This window comes from Oncorhynchus masou, chromosome 12 (assembly GCF_036934945.1).
Source record: "Oncorhynchus masou masou isolate Uvic2021 chromosome 12, UVic_Omas_1.1, whole genome shotgun sequence".
Lineage (NCBI taxonomy): Eukaryota > Metazoa > Chordata > Actinopteri > Salmoniformes > Salmonidae > Oncorhynchus > Oncorhynchus masou.
This window is the reverse complement of record NC_088223.1, coordinates 34,567,092-34,593,401: the sequence shown is the minus strand read 5'-3', so window position 1 is coordinate 34,593,401 and position 26,310 is coordinate 34,567,092. Positions and strand designations below refer to the sequence as shown.

General features: G+C 42.5%; 1 protein-coding gene across 2 annotated transcripts; it reads right to left on the bottom strand.

Annotated features, from left to right (window-relative positions):
- Positions 1-55: 55 nt before the first annotated feature.
- Positions 56-24,771, bottom strand: LOC135549907 (protein disulfide-isomerase A3-like). Of its 2 annotated transcripts, XM_064980288.1 has the most exons (14): positions 24,484-24,768; positions 22,054-22,132; positions 14,082-14,199; positions 13,901-14,008; positions 9,173-9,302; positions 8,842-8,955; positions 8,381-8,506; positions 5,931-6,113; positions 5,574-5,682; positions 3,626-3,754; positions 2,754-2,833; positions 2,558-2,615; positions 1,431-1,526; positions 56-1,069 (listed from the first exon to the last, which is right to left on the bottom strand). In XM_064980288.1, exons 1-13 carry the CDS (start codon positions 24,642-24,644, stop codon positions 1,437-1,439), a joined length of 1,485 nt encoding a protein of 494 aa, XP_064836360.1. In that variant the 5' UTR covers positions 24,645-24,768; the 3' UTR covers positions 56-1,069; positions 1,431-1,436. The 2 variants fall into 2 exon arrangements, with proteins under 2 accessions (XP_064836360.1, XP_064836361.1); XM_064980289.1 differs by lacking the exons at positions 56-1,069; positions 1,431-1,526; positions 2,558-2,615; positions 2,754-2,833 and adding an exon at positions 4,211-4,352 and having other exon boundaries at positions 3,676-3,754; positions 24,484-24,771.
- Positions 24,772-26,310: the final 1,539 nt, after the last annotated feature.

Genomic DNA, 26,310 nt, shown 5'->3' with positions numbered 1-26,310 from the left:
AAGGCCCGATAAGACTCGAACAGTCGGAATATTAGCGAGAAGAAAGTCAGACACATCGAAGTCAGTAATTTTATTAAATGGTTTCAGCATCTTTTAAGTGAGAAAACTCCAAAGACAAACATTTCTTAGGGATCAAAAATAAACTAAAGATAATGGGTCCTCTGAGTGCCAAACTCTTGCAACAAATAAAATGTACATCAATAAATCAAAAGGCTCTGTCAAAAAAGAGACAATTAAGATTGCAAATATGTTCACACATTATGTACAGTACACAGAAAGTGAATTACTGTATTGCCTATACTATATAATAAATATGATAAATAACACACATCTGGCCTTCATAGTCAAATCCAAACATTGTACATGCCTTTCAGAAGTTACTTGCTCAAAAAAAAAAGCATGGGAAAATGGCATATAATGACAGAAACATAAATAAAATACAGAATATTCAAAAACATAAAGTGAAAACATTTGTTTTCAAGGAGACCATGGTGGCTACTTGTCATTTTTGCCACTAATCTGAATATTGCCTTTGCAGTATTTCCAAAATGGTTAATTCGATATTTGCATGGACAAAAAAAGGGAGAATGGGTGGGGATGTTTTGGGTTTTGTATGCAGTCAGTAGGCAGATAGGTGGTGAGCGGTTGGTTGGTGCTGTGTGGAATGACACCAACTCTGTAGCTCAAGTACACATAAAAAGACCAGTGGGTACCTTTTGGAACTAGTTAATATGAAGCTATTTCAGACTAATTTACACAAGCAAGGTTAGCTGACCACCTCCTTGCTCCTGCTTTGTGAAATGCCAATGCAAAAGAGTGCTCAATATTAGCTGCCAATCTAGGGGTGTTGATGGGTTATCATTGGTGGAATGGATGGTATGGCTTATAGTGGTGAAGAAGACCTATAGTTCAGACATAGAGGTGGTAAGTCAAGACCTAGAAACAAATAGGTGTTATTACAGTGTCATTATACAACGTCCATTAATTTCATGGTATTTGATGCATGACAAACCTGCACCAAACTGCTCCTTGGTGAGTTGATGCCGTTGATATTCATTTTGATTTTGTCCTTTAATGAAAGTAAATTGGGAAGGTTTGGTTCAGTCTCATGCCAAGACAATCAGCCTCATCTCCCTTCCAAGTCACTTGACATTAGAGGTTCGCAGTCCTCAATCTTTGTTCTCTCTTCCTCTGTAGAAATGTTATTTCTCCTCCTGAACAATTACAAGGGGCTCGGTTCCTAGAGAGTCAATTGTGTGACTTTCAAAACTATTGTTTCAAGGAACAAAATTATTGTGGGTAGATTTAGGTTTTTGGAGTGTCATTTCATCAGAAATAAAGAATCTTAGCAGAAGTTGTGAGTATCCACAACCGTAATTCCAGGGGTCTCAAGCTACATTTTCCATAATACACCCCTGCCATCGCCTTACTTCTGTTCACAGGTCTTCTCTCACTCCGCTGACAACAGGAACATGCGAGGATTCTCTCTTCAAGTACTTGATGAAGTCCTTCACTTCATGTGCTCCCTGGAATTAGAGGAAAACATTGTATGCTCCCTTTGTAACCAAACATAAAATCTTTCATACATCAATACATGCAGTTTCCCTTAGGATTTTTTTCAGCAGTGGTGGCAAAGGTAGCAGGAGAAGTAGTTTCGCAAGCCATTGCTTCTAGTCATTGCGCTAACGCTAGTTAGCAACTTCCTTCAAACTGCACGCATAGACATAAAAATTGTACCCATGAGTTAATTTGCCTCTGGGTAAGTAGAAAATGTCAATCTGACACTATCCCTTTATAAGCACATCTTGGCAGAAATATATACACTACATGACCAAAAGTATGTGGACCCCTGCTTGTTGAACATCTCATTCCAAAATCATCAGCATTAATACACAATTGGTCCCCCTTTGTTGCTATAACAGCCTCCACTATTATTGGAAGTCTTTCCACTAGATGTTGGACATTGCTGCGGGGACTTGCTTCTATTCAGTTACAAGAGCAATCGTGAGTTCGGGCACTAATTTTCGGCAATTAGGCCTGGCTCACAGTCGGTGTTCCAATTCATCCCAAAGGTGTTAGATGGGGTAGTGTGTGCTGAAACCAAGAACAGATGATTTTTACACACTATGCGCTTCAGCACTCGGCTGTCCCATTCTGTGAGCTTGTGTGGCCTACCACTTTGCGGCTGAGCTGTTGTTGCTCCTAGACGTTTCCACTTCAACAAAATCAATTACAGTTGATCGGGGCAGCTCTAGCAGGGTAGACATTTAATGAACTGACTTGTTGGAAAGGTGGCATCATATGACGGTGCACATTGAAAATCACTGAGTAAGGCCATTCTACTGCCAATGTTTGTCTATGGAGATTGCATGTCTGTGGCTGAAATAGCCAAATTCACTCATTTGAAGGGTTGTCCACATACTTTTGTATATAATCTCTATATATTATTTTTTTGGAGTGGCAGGTTGCTGCTAACTGAATATAGAGGAAACGCTGGTATATGACTAGTTTGTGTCTGCTTGTGTAAAATGGTATTAACAGTGTAAGGACACTTCACCTCATATCGCTTGGGCTGGTCCTTCTTGCCTGCCTGAGCAAAGTAGATGGTGGGAAACCTACAGAACAATAAAAGCGAGAGAGAGAAAAACAATGAATGAATGCCCAGAAAGAAACATGGGAAAAATAAAATGGAAAGATAAGTGAGTCCTGATAGAAGGGAAAAGACAACCAGGTGATGAAATGTGACCTCTCACCCTTGCACATCAAAGCCTTGTGGAACATCATTGGCTGTGGCGTCCATCTTGGCAATTACAATATTAGGGTCAGAGTAGAGCTGAGAAGAAAACATGAGAATCAACCAATGACTAGGGTTGCATGCACACAATAATGTGGCTAGTCTGACTACTATAATAGTTTGATTGAAACCTTTATATGCTTCACAAAAAGAACGATTTCCCTAATAATCCTTTTTACATGGACACATCTGAAATCAGGCCCCCTGATCGGATTTTGATAAACGCACAAAATCTGCAATCAAAATAAACGTTCTACCACAGTGTTTTTTTGGGAAGTATATTTGATTCTGAGTTCAGATATATAAAGTTTGCATGTGAAAACTTTTTCTAAGACACAGAAATGTGGTTGTTCCAAACTTACTTCTTTCACGCTAAAGAGGGAGGCTTGCGCTACCGGTGCAGATTAAATACACCGCTGGAATGCCGATTAAGGTGTTTACATGTTCAAATAATTAGAAAGATTGCTCAGAAAACCAGGTGTTTTAATCGGCGTATGCTTACTTCATTTTGACCTGACGCCGATGAAGATAAGCAGAGTAAGGTGTTTACATGACTTTTGCATGATCTGCCTACTGCCAGAATCGGTTTAATATTGAATTATTACTGTGCATTTAAACGTACTCAGAACAAAGGGCGTAACTTGGCTTTAGTTCTTTCCTTAATTTGACATATTACAATTTTCAATGGCCCACAAATGTTCTGAGGAAAGCCATAATCGTGAACGGGGCAGTAAATAAAATAAAAATATTTTGTTCCAGAATTTAATCATTTTAAATAATTTAAATGTGGCATTGGTGAGTCTGTATGAGTGCGTGTGTTGTCTTGCTTACCTGTTCTGCCAACTCCTTGTACTTGGGCTCCAGGCTCTTACAGTGACCACACCAGGGGGCATAGAACTCAATCAGCACGTCCTTCTCCGGGTCATTCACAATCTCCTCAAATGACTCCGCTACCACTACCTGCGAGAGGGCGCACACACAAACCCAGAGAAAATAATTCAAATCAAACTATTTGTCACATGCGCCGAATACAACAGGTGTCGACCGTTTCCGTGAAATGCTTACTTACAGTTGATGTCGGAAGTTTACATACACTTAGGTTGGAGTCATTAAAACTTGTTTTTCAACCACACATTTCTGGTTAACAAACTATAGTTTTGGCAAGTCGTTTAGGACATCTACTTTGTGCATGACACAAGTAATTTTTCCAACAATTGTTTACAGACAGATTATTTCACTTATCATTCACTGTATCACAATTCTAGTGGGTCAGAAGTTTACATACACTAAGTTGACTGTGCCTTTAAACAGCTTGGAAAATTCCAGAAAATGATGGCATGGCTTTAGAAGCTATAGGCTAATTGATGTCATTTGAGTCAATTGGAGGTGTACATGTGGATGTATTTCAAGGCCTACCTTCAAACTCAGTGCCTCTTTACTTGACATCATGGGAAAATCAAAAGAAATCAGCCAAGACCTCAGAAAAAAACTGGAGACCTCCACAAGTCTGGTTCATCCTTGGGAGCAATTTCCAAACGCTTGAAGGTACCACGTTCATCTGTATAAACAATAGTATGAAAGTAAACACCATGGGACCACACAGCCGTCATACCGCTCAGGAAGGAGACGTGTTCTGTCTCCTAGAGATGAACGTACTTTGGTGCAAAAAGTGCAAATCAATTATAGAACAGCAGCAAAGGACCTGGTGAAGATGCTGGAGGAAACAGGTACAAAAGTATCTATATCCACAGTAAAACAAGTCCTATATCGACATAAAATGAAAGGCCGCTCAGCAAGGAAAAAGCCACTGCTCCAAAACCTCCAGACTAAAGTTTGCAATTGCACATGGGGACAAAGATCATACTTTTTGGAGAAATGTCCTCTGGTCTGATGAAACAAAAATAGAACTGTTTGGCCATAATGGCCATCCTTATGTTTGGAGGAAAAAGGGGGAGGCTTGCTGAAAAACACCTTCCCAACCGTGAAGCACGGGAGTGGCAGCATCATGTTGTGGGGGTGCTTTGCTGCAGGAGGGACTTGGTGCACTCCACAAAATAGATGGCATCATGAGGATGGAAAATTATGTGGATATATTGAAGCAACATCTCAAGACATCAGTCAGGAAGTTAAAGTTTGGTCGCAAATGGGTCTTCCAAACAGACAATGACCCCAAGCATACTTCCAAAGTTGTGGCAAAATGGCTTAAGGACAACAAAGTCAAGGTATTGCAGTGGCCATCACAAAGCCCTGAGCTCAATCCCATAGAAAATGTGTGGGCAGAACTGAAAAAGCGTGTGCGAGCAAGGAGGCCTACAGACCGGACTCAGTTACACCAGCTCTGTCAGGAAAAATGGGCCAAAATTCACCCAATTTATTGTGGAAAGCTTGTGGAAGGCTACCCGAAACATTTGACCCAAGTTAAACAATTTAAAGGCAATGCTACCAAATACTAATTGAGTGTATGTAAACTTCTGACCCACTGGGAATGTGATGAAATAAATCAATCACTCTACTATTATTCTGACATTTCACATTCTTAAAATAAAGTGGTGATCCTAACTGACCTAAGACATGGAAATTTTACTTGGATTAAATGTCAGGAATTGTGAAAAACTAAAGTTTAAATGTATTTGACTAAGAGGCATGTAAACTTGTGACTTCAGCCGTACATGTGTGAATTGGCATGAGAACTAACAAAATCAGAAACACAAATGTACTGTGATTGAGTATTGAATAATAACATAGAAATACACACACACACACACACGCACACACACACCTTGACGGGGCCTTTGTTTTTCTCAGGGATGGGCTCCGACTTGATGTAACGTTTTAGTCGTCCAGCAAAGTAATCCTCCAGGAATCTTTCCAGGGACTTCCCATCTCGCCTGTTAAATAGAATAATTATTTATTGTTGAACCTATGGCATTATCCAACCCACATCGCCCTCTTTGATAAGGGTTAATGTTAGATGATGGTTCGAGTTTGGGTAAGGATGAGAGATTGTCTGTGGATAGGGGTCTGATATTTCTGTAACTCACAACCATGTTCTCGTGGTTAAAATTAGGGTAGTAGGGTTATATGTGGTAGAGCTCAGAAGTTAGGACTTAGTTGAGGTTCTATGCCTGTAACTCACGTGAACTCCTCCCTCATGGTGTACTTGAATCCCTGTTGTGTTCTGATGGTTACGAAGGGCAGATCTCCTCCGTCCGACGCACCGAGACCAAACTCCTCCTCCAGCTCATCCACAAAGTCCCTGCGATTGGCCACGGCAAAACTCAGGCCCTGGGACGCAAACTGAGAACCCACCTTCATCACCCTGAGGAGAGAGAATGAAAGACATTAAAAAATAATAATGGCAAGTGACTTAATATACCACCTTGTATACAATATTTGGGGCTCAGATATTACATGTATTGTTTGAAGGATAAGATCTAAATCAAAATAAATAATCTAAGTGAATATACATACATAATGTTAAGTTCATGTTTTAAGTATCCCTATATTTCTATTATTTATACACCTGCGCAGGAGTCTCACTGGAGATGGACCTGGCCTGAGTGTGATGGCAACTATGTACTGTGGTAATACGGTGAAGTAAACGTTGTTAAACTGGAACCTAGTCGTTGTGTCATTTTGAGTAACCACATAAGAGATACAGTACCAGTCAAAAGCTTGGACACACCTACTCATTCAAGGGTTTTTCTTTATTTGCAAAAACCATCAAGCGCTATGATGAAAATTGCTCTCGTGAGGACCGCCACAGGAAATAATACAGTGCCTTTGGAAAGTATCAGACCCCTTCAGTTCTTCCACATTTTGTTACGTTGCAGCCATATTCAAAAAATGCTTCTTTTTTTAAAATCATCAATCTACACACAACACCCCATAATGACAAAGTGAAAACAGGTTGGTAGAAATGTTTTCAAATGTATTAAAAATAAAAACACCTTATTTACATAAGTATTCAGACCCTTTGCTATGAGACACGAAATTGAGAGCAGGTGTATCCTGTATCCATTGATCATCCTTTAGATGTTTCTACAACTTGATTGGAGTCCACCTGTGGTAAATTCAATTGGTTGGACATGATTAGGAAAGGCACACACCTGTCTATATAAGGTCCCACAGTTGACAGAGCAAAAACCAAGGAATGAGGTCGAAGAAATTGTCCGTAGAGCTCCGAGACAGGATTGTGTCGAGGCACAGATCTGGGGAAGGGTACCAAAACATTTCTGCAACATTGAAGGTCCCCAAGAACACAGTGGTCTCCATCATTCTTAAATGGAAGAAGTTTGGAACCACAAAGACTCTTCCTAGAACTGGCTGCCCAGCCAAACTGAGCAAATGGGGGAGAATGGCCTTGGTCAGGGAGGTGACTAAGAACCCAATAGTCACTGACAGAGCTCCAGAGTTCTTCTGTGGAGATGGGAGAATCTTCCAGAAGGACAAATCTCTCTGCAGCACTCCACCAATCAGGCCTTTATGGTAGAGTGGCCAGACGGAAGCCACTCCTCAGCAAAAGGCACATGACAGCCCGCTTGGTCTTTGCCAAAAGGCAAACAAGACTCTCTGGTCTGATTGCCAAGCGTCATGTCTGGAGGAAACCAGGCACCATCCCTACGGTGAAGCATGGGGAGCGGCATCATGCTGTGGGGATGTTTTTCAGTGGCAGGGACTGGGAAACTAGTCAGGATCGAAGCAAAGATGAACGGAGCAAAATACAGAGAGATCTGCTCCAGAGCACTTAAGACCTCAGACTGGGGCGAAGGTTCACCTTCCAACAAGACAACGATCCTAAGCATACAGTCAAGACAACGCAGGAGTGGCATCAGGACAAGTCCTTGATTTTCCCAGCCAGAGCCCGGACTTGAATCTGATCGGACATCTCTGGAGAGACCTGAAAATAGCTGTGTAGAAACACTCCCCATCCAACCTGAGCTTGAGAGGATCTAGAGAAAAATGGGAGAAACTCCCCAAATACAGGTGTGCCAAGCTTGTAACATCATACCCAAGAAGACTCAAGGCTATAATCACTGCCAAAGGTGCTTCAACAAAGTACTGAGTAAAGGGTCTGAATACTTATGTAAATGGTATATTGCGTTTTTTTTATAAATTAGCAAAAATGTACCAAATAGGATTTCAGTAACAAATGAAAAACAGAACTAAAATAAAAGACAATGTTCAGTTTAATTGTGGGTTATCTAATTTGAGTGTTTTAAAGCAGTGGTTCTCAACAGGTTTTGCCTCAAAAACCAAAATTGAACCAGGTTGTCGGGACCCAATATTCACATTGCATTTCGTTTAAAAAAATTGCAATCTGTAAAACTTTTTTTTTGTAGCTATATTGACAATAAATGTAGTAATTATATGACAATATTCCCACCCTTTCATTGTAAATAATTCCATTCAACATATTCTTGATGAAGAATATCGGTAAACTCACTGGTTTGAGCCTGACCGCAAAATCAACCACATCGGCTAAATAGCACTGCTAGTAGCTCTATATATAAAAAAACATAAGATTTCTTTGGGGGTGGGGTGAGTCAATTGAGAATCACTGGTTTAAGGTGTTATGGTACCAACCTGTTCCTCCAATAGTTGGTGCCTTTGGGGTTCTGCAGGTAGTCCAAATCATAGTACGCAGTCAACAAGTCCTGCCCCTTCAGCTTATCTCTGTTCTCATTGGTCAGATGGGGGCACATTCCGAAACTGACCAAAAACAGTAAAAAGGGACACCAACAATGTTAGACAGTCAAGTAGAGGTAGAGGTTAAGAGCAGTCGGCCAGTAACCGAAAGGTCGCTGGTTCGAATCCTCAAGCCGAATTGGTGAAAAATTTCTCAATGTGCCCTTGAGCAAGGCAATTAACCCTAATTGCTCCCGTAAGTTGCTCTGGAGAAAAGTGTCAGCTAAATGAATAACCTGTAAAACGAATAGGGATATGATAGGGAGAAAGTGTTAAAGAGATGCAGATACAAAGAGACATTAAAGTAACACAGACATTGGAGTAGATGAAGAGTAGACAGAGGGGAGCAGCAGTCTTACATGTTGTCTCTGATGAAGCGCCGCAGTGTGTGGGTGGTGATCGTCTCAGTGAAGCGCAGCACACTCTCCTCAAACTTACTGCTAAGTCTTGGGGGTCTGAACAGCAGAACATGCCTGGAGAGACACATGGAAAATAATGTAGTCGTTTGGTCACACCATAGCAGTGTTTCTCAATCCATTCCTGGATGTACACAATTTTGCTCTAGCCCAGCACTAAGAAACCTGATTGAACTCTACAGGGTTATCTTGATCACGCTCACTTCTTCCCATTCTCTCCCTATCCCTCCCTCTACCCCTACCCTACCCTACCCTCCCTCTCCCTTGCTCTCACTCAGTGTCCACCCCGTGTTTGAGGCCCAGGGTCATGTCGATGGTGTGGGCGAAGCGGAAGTGCTCCCTCATGACGCTGGCCGCCTTCAGAAACTCTGCCAGCTGACCACTGTCAGGCCCAGAAAAAAATCCTGAGGGAAGAGAGAAGTATGGAGAGAAAGTACATTAGCCCTCTCCAACACATCGAGTGTGTTGGCTTCCACCATGTTGTATTCACCTCTCACAAGCTTTTCAGAGCAGTGGACATGAAATCATGTATAACCAAATGTGAAACGTACAGATTCAGGGAGCCAGTTAAAGGGGCAGCGCAGGGGGCTCCTGAGTTGCGCAGCGGTCTAAGGCACTGCATCGCAGTGCTAGAGGCGTCACTACAGACCCTGGTTCGATCCAGGGCTGTATCACAACCCTGGAGTCCCATAGGGCGGCGCACAACTGGCCCAGCTTCGTTCGGGTTAGGGAAGGGTTTGGCCACGGGGGGTTTTACCTGGCTTATCGCGCTCTAGCGACTACTTGTGGCAGGCAGTGGACATGACTCGACCTTCGCCTCCCGAGCACATTGGGGAGTTGCAGCCATGGGAGAAAAAGGTGCAGTAAAACACGTGATTTTCCTTTGTTTTATAAACACATTTCCACACTATGAGGTAGATTATTATCCACACTATTATATACATGGCAGCCAATTCTAACCAGGGTTAAACGAGGTAAATGGAATGGAATTCCCTTTTTATGCACTTCTCTCTATGCGTATTCTGAACTTGAATGTAAGCATGAGAATAGCATGCTATTCCCCTGCTATTTGTTCGGGGTGGAGATCTAAGTAATGAATGTGTGGCGGAGGAGTGTACAGATACACCGTATTCTGACCTGGACTTTATTCCCTCATAATTCCACCACCGTTACATGCGAGGAAACCATGAATAAGGTTGAGCGAATTTACCGGTTCTACTTTCATTTTCCCCCGATAGAAATAACAGCATTCTCCATGGACCGTAATTTCTAAATGGATAAGAGCTACAGATAAGAGCTAGGTAAATGAGTAATCCATTTGGAGAAGATTGTAAATACACGTTTTAAATTATTTTTCCTTATGATCCCTAGAGACGAATATGAAACCAGTCATATGGAAGCATATGACTGGTTTCTTTGAAAATTGTATCATGTTTAATATTAGCCACTGTCGGCAGCCACCATCAGTATTAAACACATACATTTAGAACTGCCACTTTCGTGTTTGTTTTCTTCAATTTGTAGCTGACATTTTGCATCATCTCATTCCGTTTCTCTTTCTTACCGTTTACCTTTCTTTCACATCTGTGTAGTTGTTCCTGAGGGTCGCTAGCATTAGGGGATCATATTAGGCTAATGTTGAGCAATAATTTGGGACATGTAGCATATTTAAATCATTATGGAACTCCGACCACACACAGCAGGTTAAACCTGGAGCACGGTTCACGACGAACTGGACCGTTGTCATACAGTTCCATTAGTGAGGGTAGATTTATAGGACTATTGTTCTATAAATAATTTTTAAAATACATTCTAAATGACAATTATTCAAATCTAAAAGATAAAATTCAACGTGAGCAACCTTAGATCATTGGAACAGGTTGAACTTGAAATCATTCTCACAATAAATGGCTACGCTATGAAACCACACACTTGCAGAGACTTTGATATTACTGGCAGCAATTGATATGGTGTAAACAATGTGCTCTCCAAACGGCCGTTAACTGTGAGGGCCAAGATGCCCATTCATGGACTTTGGTTCGCTATACCAAGTCGGGGGATGCTATTCGCGAGGATATATTGTTGTCTCACGAGTCCCGAGCATAAAACAACATAGGCGATGTTCAGTGTGCTGCCTGGCTATATTGACAAAAAAAACTGATTCCATATGGGATTCAAATGGTGGGCTTTTGCAGAGATGGGACTCCATCTATCACAGGATGGCAGGCAGGCCTCTGCCCTCTAGTTATGAATGTGTCTGTCATATGGAGGCATTTTATGATACACAAAGCAACTGGCGGCAAAAGAGCTTAGCACAGAACTCGATACGGTAGGTAACTTCAAATGTAAACTACATCAAAACACATCCACTGTGCGCACGCCTGTTTGCAAAACTATGTGGATATGGGATCGGAGCATGACAATGTTCGATCACACACCGGGGCTTGGTGGTTATCGAGGGGGGAGAGTTGGAAAGAGTTTTCACATTGAGAGAGGAACTGTCATTCAGAATGAACTTGGTTGACCTTCTGAAGAAAATAACAGGACAGCATCAGTAAGTGTCCCACACAATCCGTTTGACTGTGATCCTGGTTCAGTTGACATGCCAGTAAATGAAATCGAACAGCTGATCAAGCTGTTCATGTGACCAAATGGATTCACGGGTCACTACAGAGGAGATTTGGTTCCTGATTCAAAGAGAATACCCTGCCGTCTCCCTCTGAGCATTAATACCGCGTTAAAATCAACTTGGAACTCAATGTCTTCTGACTTCAGTGTGTTCAAGACAACTGGGAACTCCGGAAAGAAATGAGCTCCGACTGGGAAAAATAGTTTTGAACGGTCATCCAACTAGGGAACTCAGGCCTCTTTCTAGAGCTCTGAATTCCAACCCAAAGTGAACCTCATATTTTTCAGAGTTCCCAGTTGTCTTGAAAGCACCATAAAACTCATGAGCTGGCAAAGGGTAGCCTACAATATCTGTGTGATGCTGGATTCTGTGTTCTCGTCTGCATTTAAAACCAAATATTGATCCAGGTTGGATGTGACAGCAGAGATGAGGTGCGCACTGTCGACCATGAACACTGACTTTGAGAAGCTCCAACGCGACATGCATCAAGTACACCCATCTCATTAGTGGTGTTGAGATAAGAGACATTATGTCAGACTAATTTGCAATTGACTGCCATCGCCCCAAATAAAGTAAAAATCTGTTAATTAAATAATCTCACACATTTGGGTAGAGAGAATTTTCTGATATCACAATGGGGTCGTGGGCCAAATTTTTTTGTAAACCCCTAATCCAGGCCGTATCGCACCCGGCTGTGATTGGGAGACCTATCATCATCCAGGTTTGGCCGGAGTAGGCCGTCATTGTAAATAAGAGTTTGTTCTTATCTGACTTGCCTTGTTAAATCATTTTTATTTTTTTACCTACAAGATCAGAGTATTTTTAAATCTACCAGTTGGTGCTGAAATGGAGACGAATATGCATATTAGGTCTGGGCTATATATTGAATGAATTCGATTCATTTGAATTGATGTTTTGTGCAATATTCCAAATGCCCCTATCGCAATAATCTTTTTTTTATTTTTATGAGTTTATGTCCACTTGTTCTCATGTCTTTTTGGTCTCGTCTCCTTCACTCCTTCTGTGCACCTTCCCATTTACACCAGAGCTCTGAATATAATGTTGAGATGCTCACGTCTCTGCCCTAACAATGACAGTCGTTGTTCCAAAGGCGGGAAGGCAGGAGACAAGCTTAGGGACAAAGAAAAAACAGAAATGCTTTGGGCTTATTTCGGACAGATTTTAGCGAGATGTTCTCGCTACATCTCTTCCTCTCTGTTTACACACACACAAAGTTGAGAGATCACTTCTTCCTTTCTGAAAAGCGGTTTCAACTCGATATTTGCATTTGAGGTTTGGTCCAACAGAACGGGTCATATGGAGACAAACAAATTGAGACATTATTTTATTGTAATAGAGGAGAAGTTAACCTGTCGAATAATAACCTTTTTAATGTCTCAACTACTCAAATTGTGCACAAAGCAGACATTACTAAAAACAGGCGTAACAAGGAACATTGATTCTGGAAAATGAATGCTCAAATATTGTGGCAGCATTTTTTGCCAAAGATTGTTATACTAGCTGTCTCGTCTGTGTTTTATAATTGTGCAATAAGCATAAAACACACTTATATAAGGAATTGGCAACTTGTTCTCATTCTGAGAAATAAGGTAGGCCACTTGATTTCAACATCTTAAAAAAGTGGACAGGCTAGCATATTGTTCAAACAATTGGAGAAGGGTGTGTTTAGAACAATTCAACTGTTCTGCCTTGTTAGCAAGCAAATAGATCCAAGTTGGCTAAATTTGAAATAAAGATACTGGCTACTCACCAGCATGTGGGCTTGTGCTTGACAGATTGTTTATAATGCCTGCTACAAGAAGTAAGTCACCATTAGTGAATGTGAACTATGCATGGTTTTAGTTAAATTTGTAACAAAAAGGGCATTTTCATAGACACTTGAAAGCAGATCAGTGATTATTGCTAAAAAGCAGGTTAAACTATTTTGATAAAATAATCAAATTATTGTGGCATATATTTAGACTAATTTCATACGCCCCGAATTCATTACATTATTGCAGTGTTTGAAATTAAGTGTATTTTATCTTTTTTTTAAAGTGTACAACAAAGCTTATTGCATTGTTGGTTAAAGGCTTGTATGTAAGCATTTCACTGTAAGGTCTACGACATCTGTTGTATTCGGCGCATGGGACAAATACCACTTGATCAGATTTATTTGGAGATTTTTATCTATGGAGATTTACATCGTGACATAAGTTTGGGGAAAGAAAATCGAGATATGATTTTTAAGCCATATTGCCCAGCTCTAATGCATATACACAGAGTATACAAAACATTAAGAACACCCGCTCTTAACATGAAAAACTGACCAGTTCAATCCAGATAACTATCCTCTTCTAGAGGACGACTTACCCACTACACTGGCGTCAAAGTGGTTGACAAAGGCCTCGAGATCTGCTTCCCTGCGCAGGGTAACAGAGTTGGGTCCAGCCTGCTTCTTCATGAAGTGGACAATGCCATCTGTGTGTATGCAGACAAATTCATTAGTAGGCCTACATGATTAGTGTATCCTAACAACATTCAAAACACACACCTGCGGAGCGTGGCCCGTCATAGGACGAGGCATCTTCTCCGTTTCTGAAGATCTTGAGCGTGGGGTACCCTGTGACCCCAAAACGCCCACATGTGTCTGGGCTCGCTGTGCAGTCCACCTGAGGGGTGAGAGATTGAGATGATAGGGAAGGAGGGAGGTAGAGAGAGAAAGAGGGAATGCAAGAGGAGAGAGAAAGGGATAGAAACATATGACAGAAAGCTACATTTGTGAGAAAAGTAGGGAGAAAGATAATGAAATGGAGATGATAGAGGCAATATAAAGTAGGGCTGAGCAATGTATAGATTAAATCTAATTTATGTTTTCGCACAATATTCCAAATGCCTGTATTTTGTAAAAGATTTTATGTCTGCTTGTTCTCATGTTGTATTTTTGGTCTCGTCTCCTTCGCCCCTCTGTACTGTGTGAACCTTCCCATTTACACCAGAGATCAGTATATAATGACAAGATGCACATCTCCGGCCTAACAATGGGAGTAGTGGTCCCAAAGGTGGGAAGGCAGGCGACAAGCTTAGGTCCAAAATAAGCCCATGGAAACACATTGGCCTTATTTTGGACAGATTTTATCAAGAGTGATACCTATCGCTTCGTCTCTTCCTCTACGGTTTACACACACACACCAAGCCCATCCCCCTGCCTCTCACTCCAACCAAGATGAGATCACATCTTCCTCTATGTCAAGCGGTTTCAACTCGCTATTTGCATTTGAGTTTTGGTCCAACAGAATAGGTCATATGGACACTAAAACACATTGAGACATTACTGTAATAGAGGAGAAGTCAACTTCTCTAACGATACCCTTTTTATGTCTCAAATACTCAAATTGCACACAGAACAGACATTACTAAAAAGAGAGTATCAATGAACATTGATTCTGGAAAATGAATGCTCAGTTTGTTGTGCACGACAATGGGGGTACCCACGTACCTCAAAGACTGTTATAGTAGCTGTCTCGTCATTGTTTTATACATGTTTCATAGCATAAAACACAATTATATAAGGAATTGACACCTTGTTCTCAATCTGAGAAATAAGGTAGGCCACTTGATCAACATCTGAACAAAGTGGACAGGCTAACATGCTGTTCAAACAGTTGGAGACGGACAGAAGGGTGTTCAACCTTGTTAGCTAGCAAAAAGATCCAAGTTGGCTAAACGTGAAATATAAAAGATTAGCTGGCTAATCACTAGCACATGGGCTTGAGAGAGATTGTTGATGAGACCCGTGTGAATTTTCTAAAGCCTAATGCCTGCTACAAGAAGTTTGTCATTAAAAGTGTTAGGTTCTAAATAAAGAGTAAAACACTCACAGAGGCTTAGTAAATCTTAAACCAAGTGTATTCACCCACTGGGTCATACAGCTGCATAAGACAAAGAACATATTCACACAAGCACAGGTATTGAACCCTTTCTCCTATGCTGAGCCCCTCCTCACACATCTGAACAGCCAATTGTTGTCCTGTTGCTATCCAGAACATTAGTGATATATGTTCTTCCTCACTTCATCTAACCTGACCTCTGCCCAAATTCCTCACTCCTCCCCCAACTCACAGCTGTCTTGTTGACCTGTACCAGACTCTCTCTTCTCCTCTCATAGGATCCCTTATGGCTAACATTAACATATCCTGACAGTAAACATTATACATTCCCCACTCTCCCTCAGTGACATGAATAAATCAGAAGGCAGAACCCACAAGTCAAAACTCATCAGTAGTGAATGTGCATTATGCATGGTTCTAGTTAATCTTGTAACAAAAAAAGGGAATTTTTCATACAGACTTGAAAGCCAGATCAGTGATAAGAAAACAACAGGTTAAACTATTTTGACAGACTAATTAAATGATTAGTGGGTATTATGGTAGTGTAAGGATTATATTTAGCCTAGGTATAACTTCAATTAATTTAATTATTTTGGACTTTTTGAAATGCAGCGTAAAATCAAGATAGAGTGCATTCAGAAAGTATTCAGACCCCTTGACTTTTTCCGCATGTTGTTGTGTTACAGCCTTATTCTAAGTTGATTTTTTTTAAACTTAATCTACACACAATAACCCATAATGACAAAGCAAAAACAGGTTGGTAGAAACACCTAATTTACGTAAGTATTCAGACCCTTTGCTATGAGACATGAAATTGAGTGCATCCCGGTTCCATTGATCATCATGACATATTTCTACAACTTGATTGGAGTCCACCTGTGGTAAATTCAACTGATTGGACATGATTTGGAAAGGCACACACCTGTCTATATAAAGGTCCCACAGTTGACAGTGCATCTCAGAGCATAAAACCAAGCCACGAGGTCGAAGGAATTGTCCTTAGATCTCCGAGACAGGATTGTGTCGAGGCACAGATCTGCGGAAGGGTACCAAAACATTTGCAGCATTGAAGGTCCCCAAGAACACAGTGGCCTCCATCATTCTTAAATGGAAGAAGTTTGGAACCACCAAGACTCCTCCTAGAGTTGGCAGCCGGCCAAACTGTACAATCGGGGGAGAAGGGCCTTGGTCAGGGAGGTGACCAAGAACCTGATGGTCACTTTGAAAACACTCTAGAGTTCCTCAGTGGAGATGGGAGAACCTTCCAGAAGGACAACCGTCTCTGCAGCAATCCACCAATTAGGCCTTTATGGTAGAATGGCCAGATGGAAGCCACTCCTCAGTAAAATACACATGACAGCCTGCTTGGAATTTGCCAAAAGGCCCATAAACTCTCAGACCATAAGAAACAAGATTCTCTGGTCTGATGAAACCAAGATGGAACTCTTTGGCCTGAATGCCAAGCGTCACGCCTGGAGGAAACCTGGCACCATCCCTACGGTGAAGAATGGTGGTGGCAGCATCATGCTGTAGGGATGTTTTTCAGTGCACTCAGGACCTCAGACTGGGGCGAAGGTTCACCTTCCAACAGGACAATGACCCTAAGCACACAGCCAAGACAATGCAGGAGTGGCTTCGGGACAAGTCTTTGAATGTCTTTGAGTAGCCCAACCAGAGCCCAGACTTGAACCCTATCGGACATCTCTGGAGAGACCTGAAAATAGCTGTGCAGCAATGCTTCCCATCCAACCTGACAGAGCTTGAGAGGATCTAGAGAAGAATGGGAGAAACTCCCCAAATACAGGTGTGCCAAGTTTGTAGCGTCATACCAAAGATGACTTCATGCTGTAATCGCTGCCAAAAGTGCTTCAACAAAGTACTGAGTAAAGGGTCTGAATACTTATGTAAATGGTATATTTCCAGTTTAATTTTTTTTAAACAAATTAGCTAACATTTCTAAAAAACTGTTTTTGCTTTGTCATTATGCGGTATTGTGTGTGGATTGATGAGGGGGGAAAAACAATTGAATTTTAGAATAAGGCTGTAATGGAACAAAGATGTGGAGAAAAAAAATCAAGGTCTGAATACTTTCCGAAGGCACTGTATATCATGAATTGCCCATAAGTTTGAAAGAAAAGCGTTGTGATTTTCAGGCCATATCGCCCAACCCTAACAAAGTAAATTAGCCGTTTCACCTCAAATTGTCACGGATCCCCCCCGTACCGTTGCTGATTCCATGCACCGGTTCCGGAGGTCTACTGTACGTCACCGGCCTCTCGGCATCACTGACCTGTCTCATTACGCACACCTGGCTCCATTTCCCCTGATTAGTAATTGTATAAATTGTGCCCGTTGTTCACCATTGTCTTGGTCAGTTATTATTCCCATGTCAGTTGGTCTTGTGAGTACAATTACACATTTTCCAGTACATATGTGCCCATTACACATTTCGTAGTAGTCAGCAGGATAAGTGTACTCTAAATGTGTGTCTAGGTCATTAGGCCCCATTAGACATGCACCTGTCTGGGGAGTGGGCATGTCTGTTTATTTTTGTACCATTGCTATGGCTCTGTTTCTATGCCCTAATATGAAACCAAACTCAAATTAGTGCAAGGCAAAAAGACAATGGTGGATGAAACATTAACATAAAGAGGAGTTACGATGTGTGTAGCGTAAGGATGAAACCTGTATAAAAAAAAAGTGTGTGCCAAGGCTGGAAAGGGAGTTACTTCATGAACAAGCTCGGCTTATATTACTTTGTAATAAAGTCTTATTGAACTCACAGGCTCCGCTATTCAGTGTATGGTCATTACGGGATCTCGTCCCGTGTATTTATTAGAGGTTTAACCTCGCTCTTTTTTTGGGGTTACATCCCTGTGTTTTGTATTCGTGTTTGTTTTGGGCTTTGTCCCCGTGCCTGGCATGTTGTATTGTTGGGTAGTGTATTAAAACTAGAGGTCGACCGATTAATCGGAATGGCTAACCTCTCACAGTCCTGGGCGACTTTAACCTCCCCACGTCTACCTTTGACTCATTCCTCTCTGCCTCCTTCTTTCCACTCCTCTCCTCTTTTGACCTCACCCTCTCACCTTCCCCCTACTCACAAGGCAGGCAATACGCCGACCTCATCTTTACTAGATGCTGTTCTTCCACTAACCTCATTGCAACTCCCCTCCAAGTCTCCGACCACTACCTTGTATCCTTTTCCCTCTCGCTCTCATCCAACACTTCCCACACTGCCCCTACTCGGATGGTATCGCGCCGTCCCAACCTTCGCTTCTCTCCCCCGCTACTCTCTCCTCTTCCATCCTATCATCTCTTCCCTCTGCTCATACCTTCTCCAACCTATCTCCTGATTCTGCCTCCTCAACCCTCCTCTCTTCCCTTTCTGCATCCTTTGACTCTCTATGTCCCCTATCCTCCAGGCCGGCTCGGTCCTCCCCTCCCGCTCCGTGGCTCGACGACTCATTGCGAGCTCACAGAACAGTGCTCCGGGCAGCCGAGCGGAAATGGAGGAAAACTCGCCTCCCTGCGGACCTGGCATCCTTTCACTCCCTCCTCTCTACATTTTCCTCCTCTGTCTCTGCTGCTAAAGCCACTTTCTACCACTCTAAATTCCAAGCATCTGCCTCTAACCATAGGAAGCTCTTTGCCACCTTCTCCTCCCTCCTGAATCCTCCTCCCCCCCCCTCCTCCCTCTCTGCAGATGACTTCGTCAACCATTTTGAAAAGAAGGTCGACGACATCCGATCCTCGTTTGCTAAGTCAAACGACACCGCTGGTTCTGCTCACACTGCCCTACCCTGTGCTCTGACCTCTTTCTCCCTCTCTCTCCAGATGAAATCTCGCTTGTGACGGCCGGCCGCCCAACAACCTGCCCGCTTGACCCTATCCCCTCTCTTCTCCAGACCATTTCCGGAGACCTTCTCCCTTACCTCACCTCGCTCATCAACTCATCCCTGACCGCTGGCTACGTCCCTTCCGTCTTCAAGAGAGCGAGAGTTGCACTTCTGAAAAAACCTACACTCGATCCCTCCGATGTCAACAACTACAGACCAGTATCCCTTCTTTCTTTTCTCTCCAAAACTCTTGAACGTGCCGTCCTTGGCCAGCTCTCCCGCTATCTCTCTCAGAATGACCTTCTTGATCCAAATCAGTCAGGTTTCAAGACTAGTCATTCAACTGAGACTGCTCTTCTCTGTATCACGGAGGCGCTCCGCACTGCTAAAGCTAACTCTCTCTCCTCTGCTCTCATCCTTCTAGACCTATCGGCTGCCTTCGATACTGTGAACCATCAGATCCTCCTCTCCACCCTCTCCGAGTTGGGCATCTCCGGCGCGGCCCACGCTTGGATTGCGTCCTACCTGACAGGTCGCTCCTACCTGGGGTCCCCCAGGGCTCTGTTCTAGGCCCTCTCCTATTCTCGCTATACACCAAGTCACTTGGCTCTGTCATAACCTCACATGGTCTCTCCTATCATTGCTATGCAGACGACACACAATTAATCTTCTCCTTTCCCCCTTCTGATGACCAGGTGGCGAATCGCATCTCTGCATGTCTGGCAGACATATCAGTGTGGATGACGGATCACCACCTCAAGCTGAACCTCGACAAGACGGAGCTGCTCCTCCTCCCGGGGAAGGACTGCCCGTTCCATGATCTCGCCATCACGGTTGACAACTCCATTGTGTCCTCCTCCCAGAGCGCTAAGAACCTTGGCGTGATCCTGGACACCACCCTGTCGTTCTCAACTAACATCAAGGCGGTGGCCCGTTCCTGTAGGTTCATGCTCTACAACATCCGCAGAGTACGACCCTGCCTCACACAGGAAGCGGCACAGGTCCTAATCCAGGCACTTGTCATCTCCCGTCTGGATTACTGCAACTCGCTGTTGGCTGGGCTCCCTGCCTGTGCCATTAAACCCCTACAGCTCATCCAGAACGCCGCAGCCCGTCTGGTGTTCAACCTTCCCAAGTTCTCTCAACCCCGCTCCTCCGCTCTCTCCACTGGCTTCCAGTTGAAGCTCGCATCCGCTACAAGACCATGGTGCTTGCCTACGGAGCTGTGAGGGGAACGGCACCCCAGTACCTCCAGGCTCTGATCAGGCCCTACACCCAAACAAGGGCACTGCGTTCATCCACCTCTGGCCTGCTCGCCTCCCTACCACTGAGGAAGTACAGTTCCCGCTCAGCCCAGTCAAAACTGTTCGCTGCTCTGGCCCCCCAATGGTGGAACAAACTCCCTCACGACGCCAGGACAGCGGAGTCAATCACCACCTTCCGGAGACACCTGAAACCCCACCTCTTCAAGGAATACCTAGGATAGGATAAAGTAATCCTTCTCACCCCCCCCCCTTAAATGATTTAGATGCACTATTGTAAAGTGGCTGTTCCACTGGATGTCAGAAGGTGAATTCACCAATTTTTAAGTCGCTCTGGATAAGAGCGTCTGCTAAATGACTTAAATGTAATGTAAATGTAATTAGGGACGATTTCAAGTTTTCATAACAATCGGAAGTCTGTATTTTTGAGCGCCGATTTGCCGATTTGTTATTTATACCTTTATCTAACTAGGCAATTCAGTTAAGAACACATTCTTATTTTCAATGACGGCCTAGGAACGGTGGGTTAACTGCCTTGTTCAGGGGCAGAACGACAGATTTTCACCTTGTCAGCTTGGGGGATCCAATCTTGCAATATTGCAGTTAACGGGTCCAACGCAACAACGACCTGCCTCTCTCTCGTTGCACTCCACAAGGAGTCTGCCTGTTACCCCCATTTACGTATTCCTGTGCCTGTTTCCAATCATTTATAAAACGTGACACATATCCCATGGGTTATGGGCAATTCCACAGTTAGAGTGATGCTGAAACTCAGATTTTTTTATTTAAAATGTATGCCAAACAAAAAACAATTATTTGCGAAGTTAAATAAACCATACAAATCTATGCACAAGGTACACTTAACTTCCACAGAAAATTTTACAAAAACACTTTTTGGTGTGGTATTTTTCATCCCTTTATCTCCCCAATTTTGTGGTATCCAATTGGTAGTAGTTACAGTCTTGCCTCATCTGCAACTCCTGTACAGACTCAGGAGAGGCGAAGGTCGAGAGCCATGCGTCCTCCGAAACACAACCCAACCAAGCCGCACTGCTTCTTGACACTGTACAGCTTGCTACCGCTTCAGCTCGTACTGCATCCGACCCGCCACAGGAGTCGCTAGTGCGCGATGAGACAAGGATATCCCTGCCGGCAAAACCCTCCCTAACCCGGACAACGCCGGGCCAATTGAGCGCCGCCCCATGGGCCTCTCGGTTGAGGCCGGCTGCGACAGAGCCTGGGCTCTAACCCAGAATCTCTAGTGGCACAGCTAGCACTACGATGCAGTGCCTTAGACTACTGCGCCACTCGGGAGGCACTACAAAAACACTTGACGAACATGTCAGATGCAAATTTGGTAACAGAATGATGGTTTGTGCTGTCATTCTGTTAACAAAGTTTACACTATGCCGGTGCAGTGAGAGTGGGCCATGCAGGGCATGCAACTACCAATTAACATTGTGTAACCCTGGATGACGGCAAGAGTTCAAAACACCTGGTCATTTTGTTATGCATTATTATGCATTCATAAGTACCTTAGCAAGTGGAACTGTCCCCTTCAGTCGAGTGGCTGCGGTCTCAAAATCTGGGGCTAGTTTCTTACAATGTCCACACCTGAAGAGCAAATAAACATACAGCAGATGAAGGTAGATATAACACAAGGAACAGAATCAGAATCAAGAAACAGGCAATGCAATTGATAACATAGTTATGTGTGGGTAGAAATGTGTTATACCTGTAAAAGGCATTAGCAAATTGGGGTTTAAAAGAAATCTTCCTCACCAAGGTAAGCCAATTTTGAAGAATAATATCAATAGCTCAGCCTCAAATACAGTGACGTGGATGCCAAGGGAAGCCAGGCTTCCCCCCCAAAAACGTACAAAGAATAATGTTTAAAAACATAAAATAATTTATCTATTGTCTCTCTGTGTTTCATAATTTTCCTTAAATTTGCAAGAGGCTGAATGTATCGCACAGCCGAAAGCATCTGAGTGATTGAAACAGCATCACTCTGTCTCTCTATGTGTAGGCCATCTGATTATGTCTGGTCCAAACAAGTATGACATTGTTGCCGCCTGTAGCATTAAAGGCAAGGGAAGGTTCACCTAGGGGTCATGATAGGGGCTGTACCAAATGTTGATGTATTATAATAATTGATTATGCTTAGGTTGTATTAATAGAAGGGTGGGGGGTTATAAGACCCCGCCCTCCTTACATTTACAGGGTCATAGACTACAGATTAACAATATATTCATTATAGAGGTTTAGTATTGTTCCATAGTTGTTTTCTGGTCTTTGCCTTTTATAAAAGAGACCCCACTGAGAAATGTGTGACTGTGAAGACAGAACTCTGCAGGGTAGTGTAAGAGATAAGAGATTAGTCAGGCATTCCACTATAAATCAACGTGAACATTTACTGCTAAGCTTTTACATAGTTACATAAATAAGAGTTTTAGTGTTGAGTAGGCATGGTTTTGGTCTCATGAGTAAAAGATAATGACGTAGGCAGTGACATCACTAGGGCTGGACTTCGGGTTTAATAAAATAACATGGGACCTTTTCTTTGATGCAGAACTTACTTGGAAACATGCATTATGTTCCTGTTGTCAACTTCTGGTCTGCAATTGCATTAAAAAAGGTTTTGAATGATTTAATTAAAGATATTGTCATAATGCAAATTTCACCAATGAGCCAATAATTGACAAGGAACAAGGAAACGAACCCCAACAGAAGCCATCAAGCATCTGGCCTCCCCTTGACAAAAAAAGAGGAGAAATTTGCCAATCAGCATTGAGCTAAACTGAGCGAGCTCAACTTAAAATTGGCAATTTTTCGTGGATGGAGATAGGGATTTGGACTTGTGGTTTTACTTAATTCTGTACTGGCCAATGCTTATAAATGGTGATTCTGATCCAACCAATAAGTCATACATTGTTGTTCCCCTGGCCTGAGAGGATGAAAGTTCAATATAGCTAAATGTAGAAGGTTCATGTTAACTAGGCTAGCTAACTTTGCCCATGAATGGAAGTTAGGCTAGCGAGCAAGCATTTTAGACAGGTAGCCTAGTAGGAAAACAAAAGAAATAAGTGTGTACTGTATGACAAAGTGATCACGTTTAGCCAACATGAAAAATGAGGATGGCATTAGCAGATCTCTACAAATCGAACGCACACAGAAATCAGAACCACAGACAGCCACATCATATTTAGCTAATGTTGAATAGAGACTAAATCGTTTTTGGTATATTTTAGATGTCACTGTATTAGACTAAGCAGAGATGATATGTTGAAGTTGAAACGGCGCTCTAATAGTGGGGGCAGCTCCTGTTTTCTTTGCGACTTGCGGTAACTCTGTGTGGTTCTAAATCAATAACGTTAGTTGTTTGGTTGTCCGAAAATGTCGGAAACATTAACTTGCTCGGCCATGCTGTAGGTCATAACTGTATGATACTCTACATGCAATATGCTTTGTAGACTTCACTGGACAGAGGTTGCTATCCGGTTTTGTGATAAAACAAAAGGTGTGGTTGAATTTATTCTGCCACTGCGTCTTCTTGTCTCGGAACTAACCAGGTTTATGGAGCAAACAAACGCAATTGTCACAACAGGTTGTAATTTGGGGGGGGGCTCGATTTACCAGTGATTTTATCCACGGCCACTGCTCAAATACTGTTTGCAAATATGGCCAACTGCAAGCTAGTTGCCAACAGTTTGGCAGATGATGGCCGATACTGAGAATATAACTACTGTAGCTAGCTAACATTAGCTGATGGCTGACTAACGTAATATATCTTGGACAGTTGCCTAGCCGATAAGTCACTTTCATTACATATTTGCCTAAAATGACATTACGTGTGTAGAAATTACAATGGATTGACATAAAATCATGTTTCATTTCTATTTTCTCTCACGTAGAAATTACTATGGATTGACATAAAATCATGTTTCATTTGTATTTTCTCTCACCATGGAGCGTAGAATTTCACTAGCATGGTCTCGTGCTCCGCTGCCAGGTAATCGAAATCTGCGTCCCCTAACTCAAGCACATCACCCCGTGCGACTACCGCTCCAGAAAATATGAGAACCGATAACAAGAAAGGAAGGATGACCGACAAAAAGGAAGCCATATTTCTAAATACTTCAAGTGAACAAAATCTTCAAATTAAATACAGAAACATAAAATGGCACCTATGCTGTAAAGAAGACCCTCACTGTCACCTGCCGGCTCCTCTCCGGAAAAACGCGATAGAGTAGACAGAGTAGACAATTGAGAGGTGGGATATAAACAGAATATGCCGGAAAATGACCTTATCATTGGTCGAGGAGGACATACATTGATGCCATGTAAGTAGTACATTGGTCCACTTCGACGTCAATCATAGTACATCCCTAGCCTACCATACAGGACAGTAGCTAATCATCAAGGCGTTTGCTTTCTTCAGAGAGGTGTCCGGGTATAATCCCAGATCCACGCTTCAATGCAATACTTGTGACTTTTGAGGAGGGATACCGATCTCAAAACAGATGGTATATGACATGGCTATGGAAATATCACGTTCAAATATCAAACAAATAATTATTTCACTATAAATTATAGGAAAAACATGTGAAGTGCACATCACACCCATTATTCTGATTACAGGATCGTGGATGTGAGGAGGGGTCCTAATTTCTGTGTGCAGACATGTTGTCAAAGGTTTTAGTGGGGTGATCAAGGGGTTATTGTATTGGGGCCTATGGTGACATGGTGGGGGTTTATGTGATTGGTTAGTATTTTCTGAAGTATCTGTTCTATATCAGAGATATAGTAAGAAATATCAGGAAATTGTATTTTGTTTTTTTTTAATCGCTTTGGTACTATTTTCACAAGTATGTGGTAAAATTTCACAACACTTAGTACCAAACTCAATACAGATCATCAAAAAGGCCATTTTTTTCAAAACGTTAAGCACATTTCAATTGACTAATTACACACAAAATCAGTTACTTTTCCACCAAACCTAAGTGTTTCATCTAGAAATACCTTTCATATAAAGTAATTACCTTTCACAATGCAATGCTCACAATATGTATTCATATGATTATCTTCTCATTTGTTTAAATACAATTGACCATCACTCAATCCAACTGCTTTTAATGGTTAATTACTTAACCGTTTGGTAAAACTATAGATTTTAAACTAGTTTGTTTTACTATATGGATAGAGAACTACATCAATAAAATGTGTTTGTAAAGTATAAACATCTAAGTTATAGGTATGATACATGATCACAGTTATTGCTAATTGATTTCACATCGTGGTCATCACAATTGGTCACCATATAAAAAGGGTGTGTGTGAACACTTGCAATTTCTTTCAACATGGAGCAGGATAGACAGCAAGGGAGAGGAAGACATCAAAGAGCTCGTGGACAAGGGACCGTCAGAGAGGTGGGCATGGGCCCCATCAAAGAGGTCAAAGAGATGGCATAGGCCGCGTCAAAGAGGTAGGCATGGGCCCAGTCAAAGAGGTGGGCATCAGAGAAAGGGAGGCAGACGGCAGGGAACTGTTGTGTCTAATGAAGCCTAATGAAGTCCGCACCATCATTGTTGACCATGTGCCAAGTGCTGTAGCGCGTAAAAAAACATCTGTGCTTGGTTGCAACACGCACTACTGAGTTCCAAACTGCCTCTGGAAGCAACATCAGCACAATAACTTTTCGTCGGGAGCTTCACAAAATGGGTTTCCATGGCCGAGCAGCCGCACACAAGGCTAAGATCACCATGCGCAATGCCAAGCGTCGGCTGAAGTGG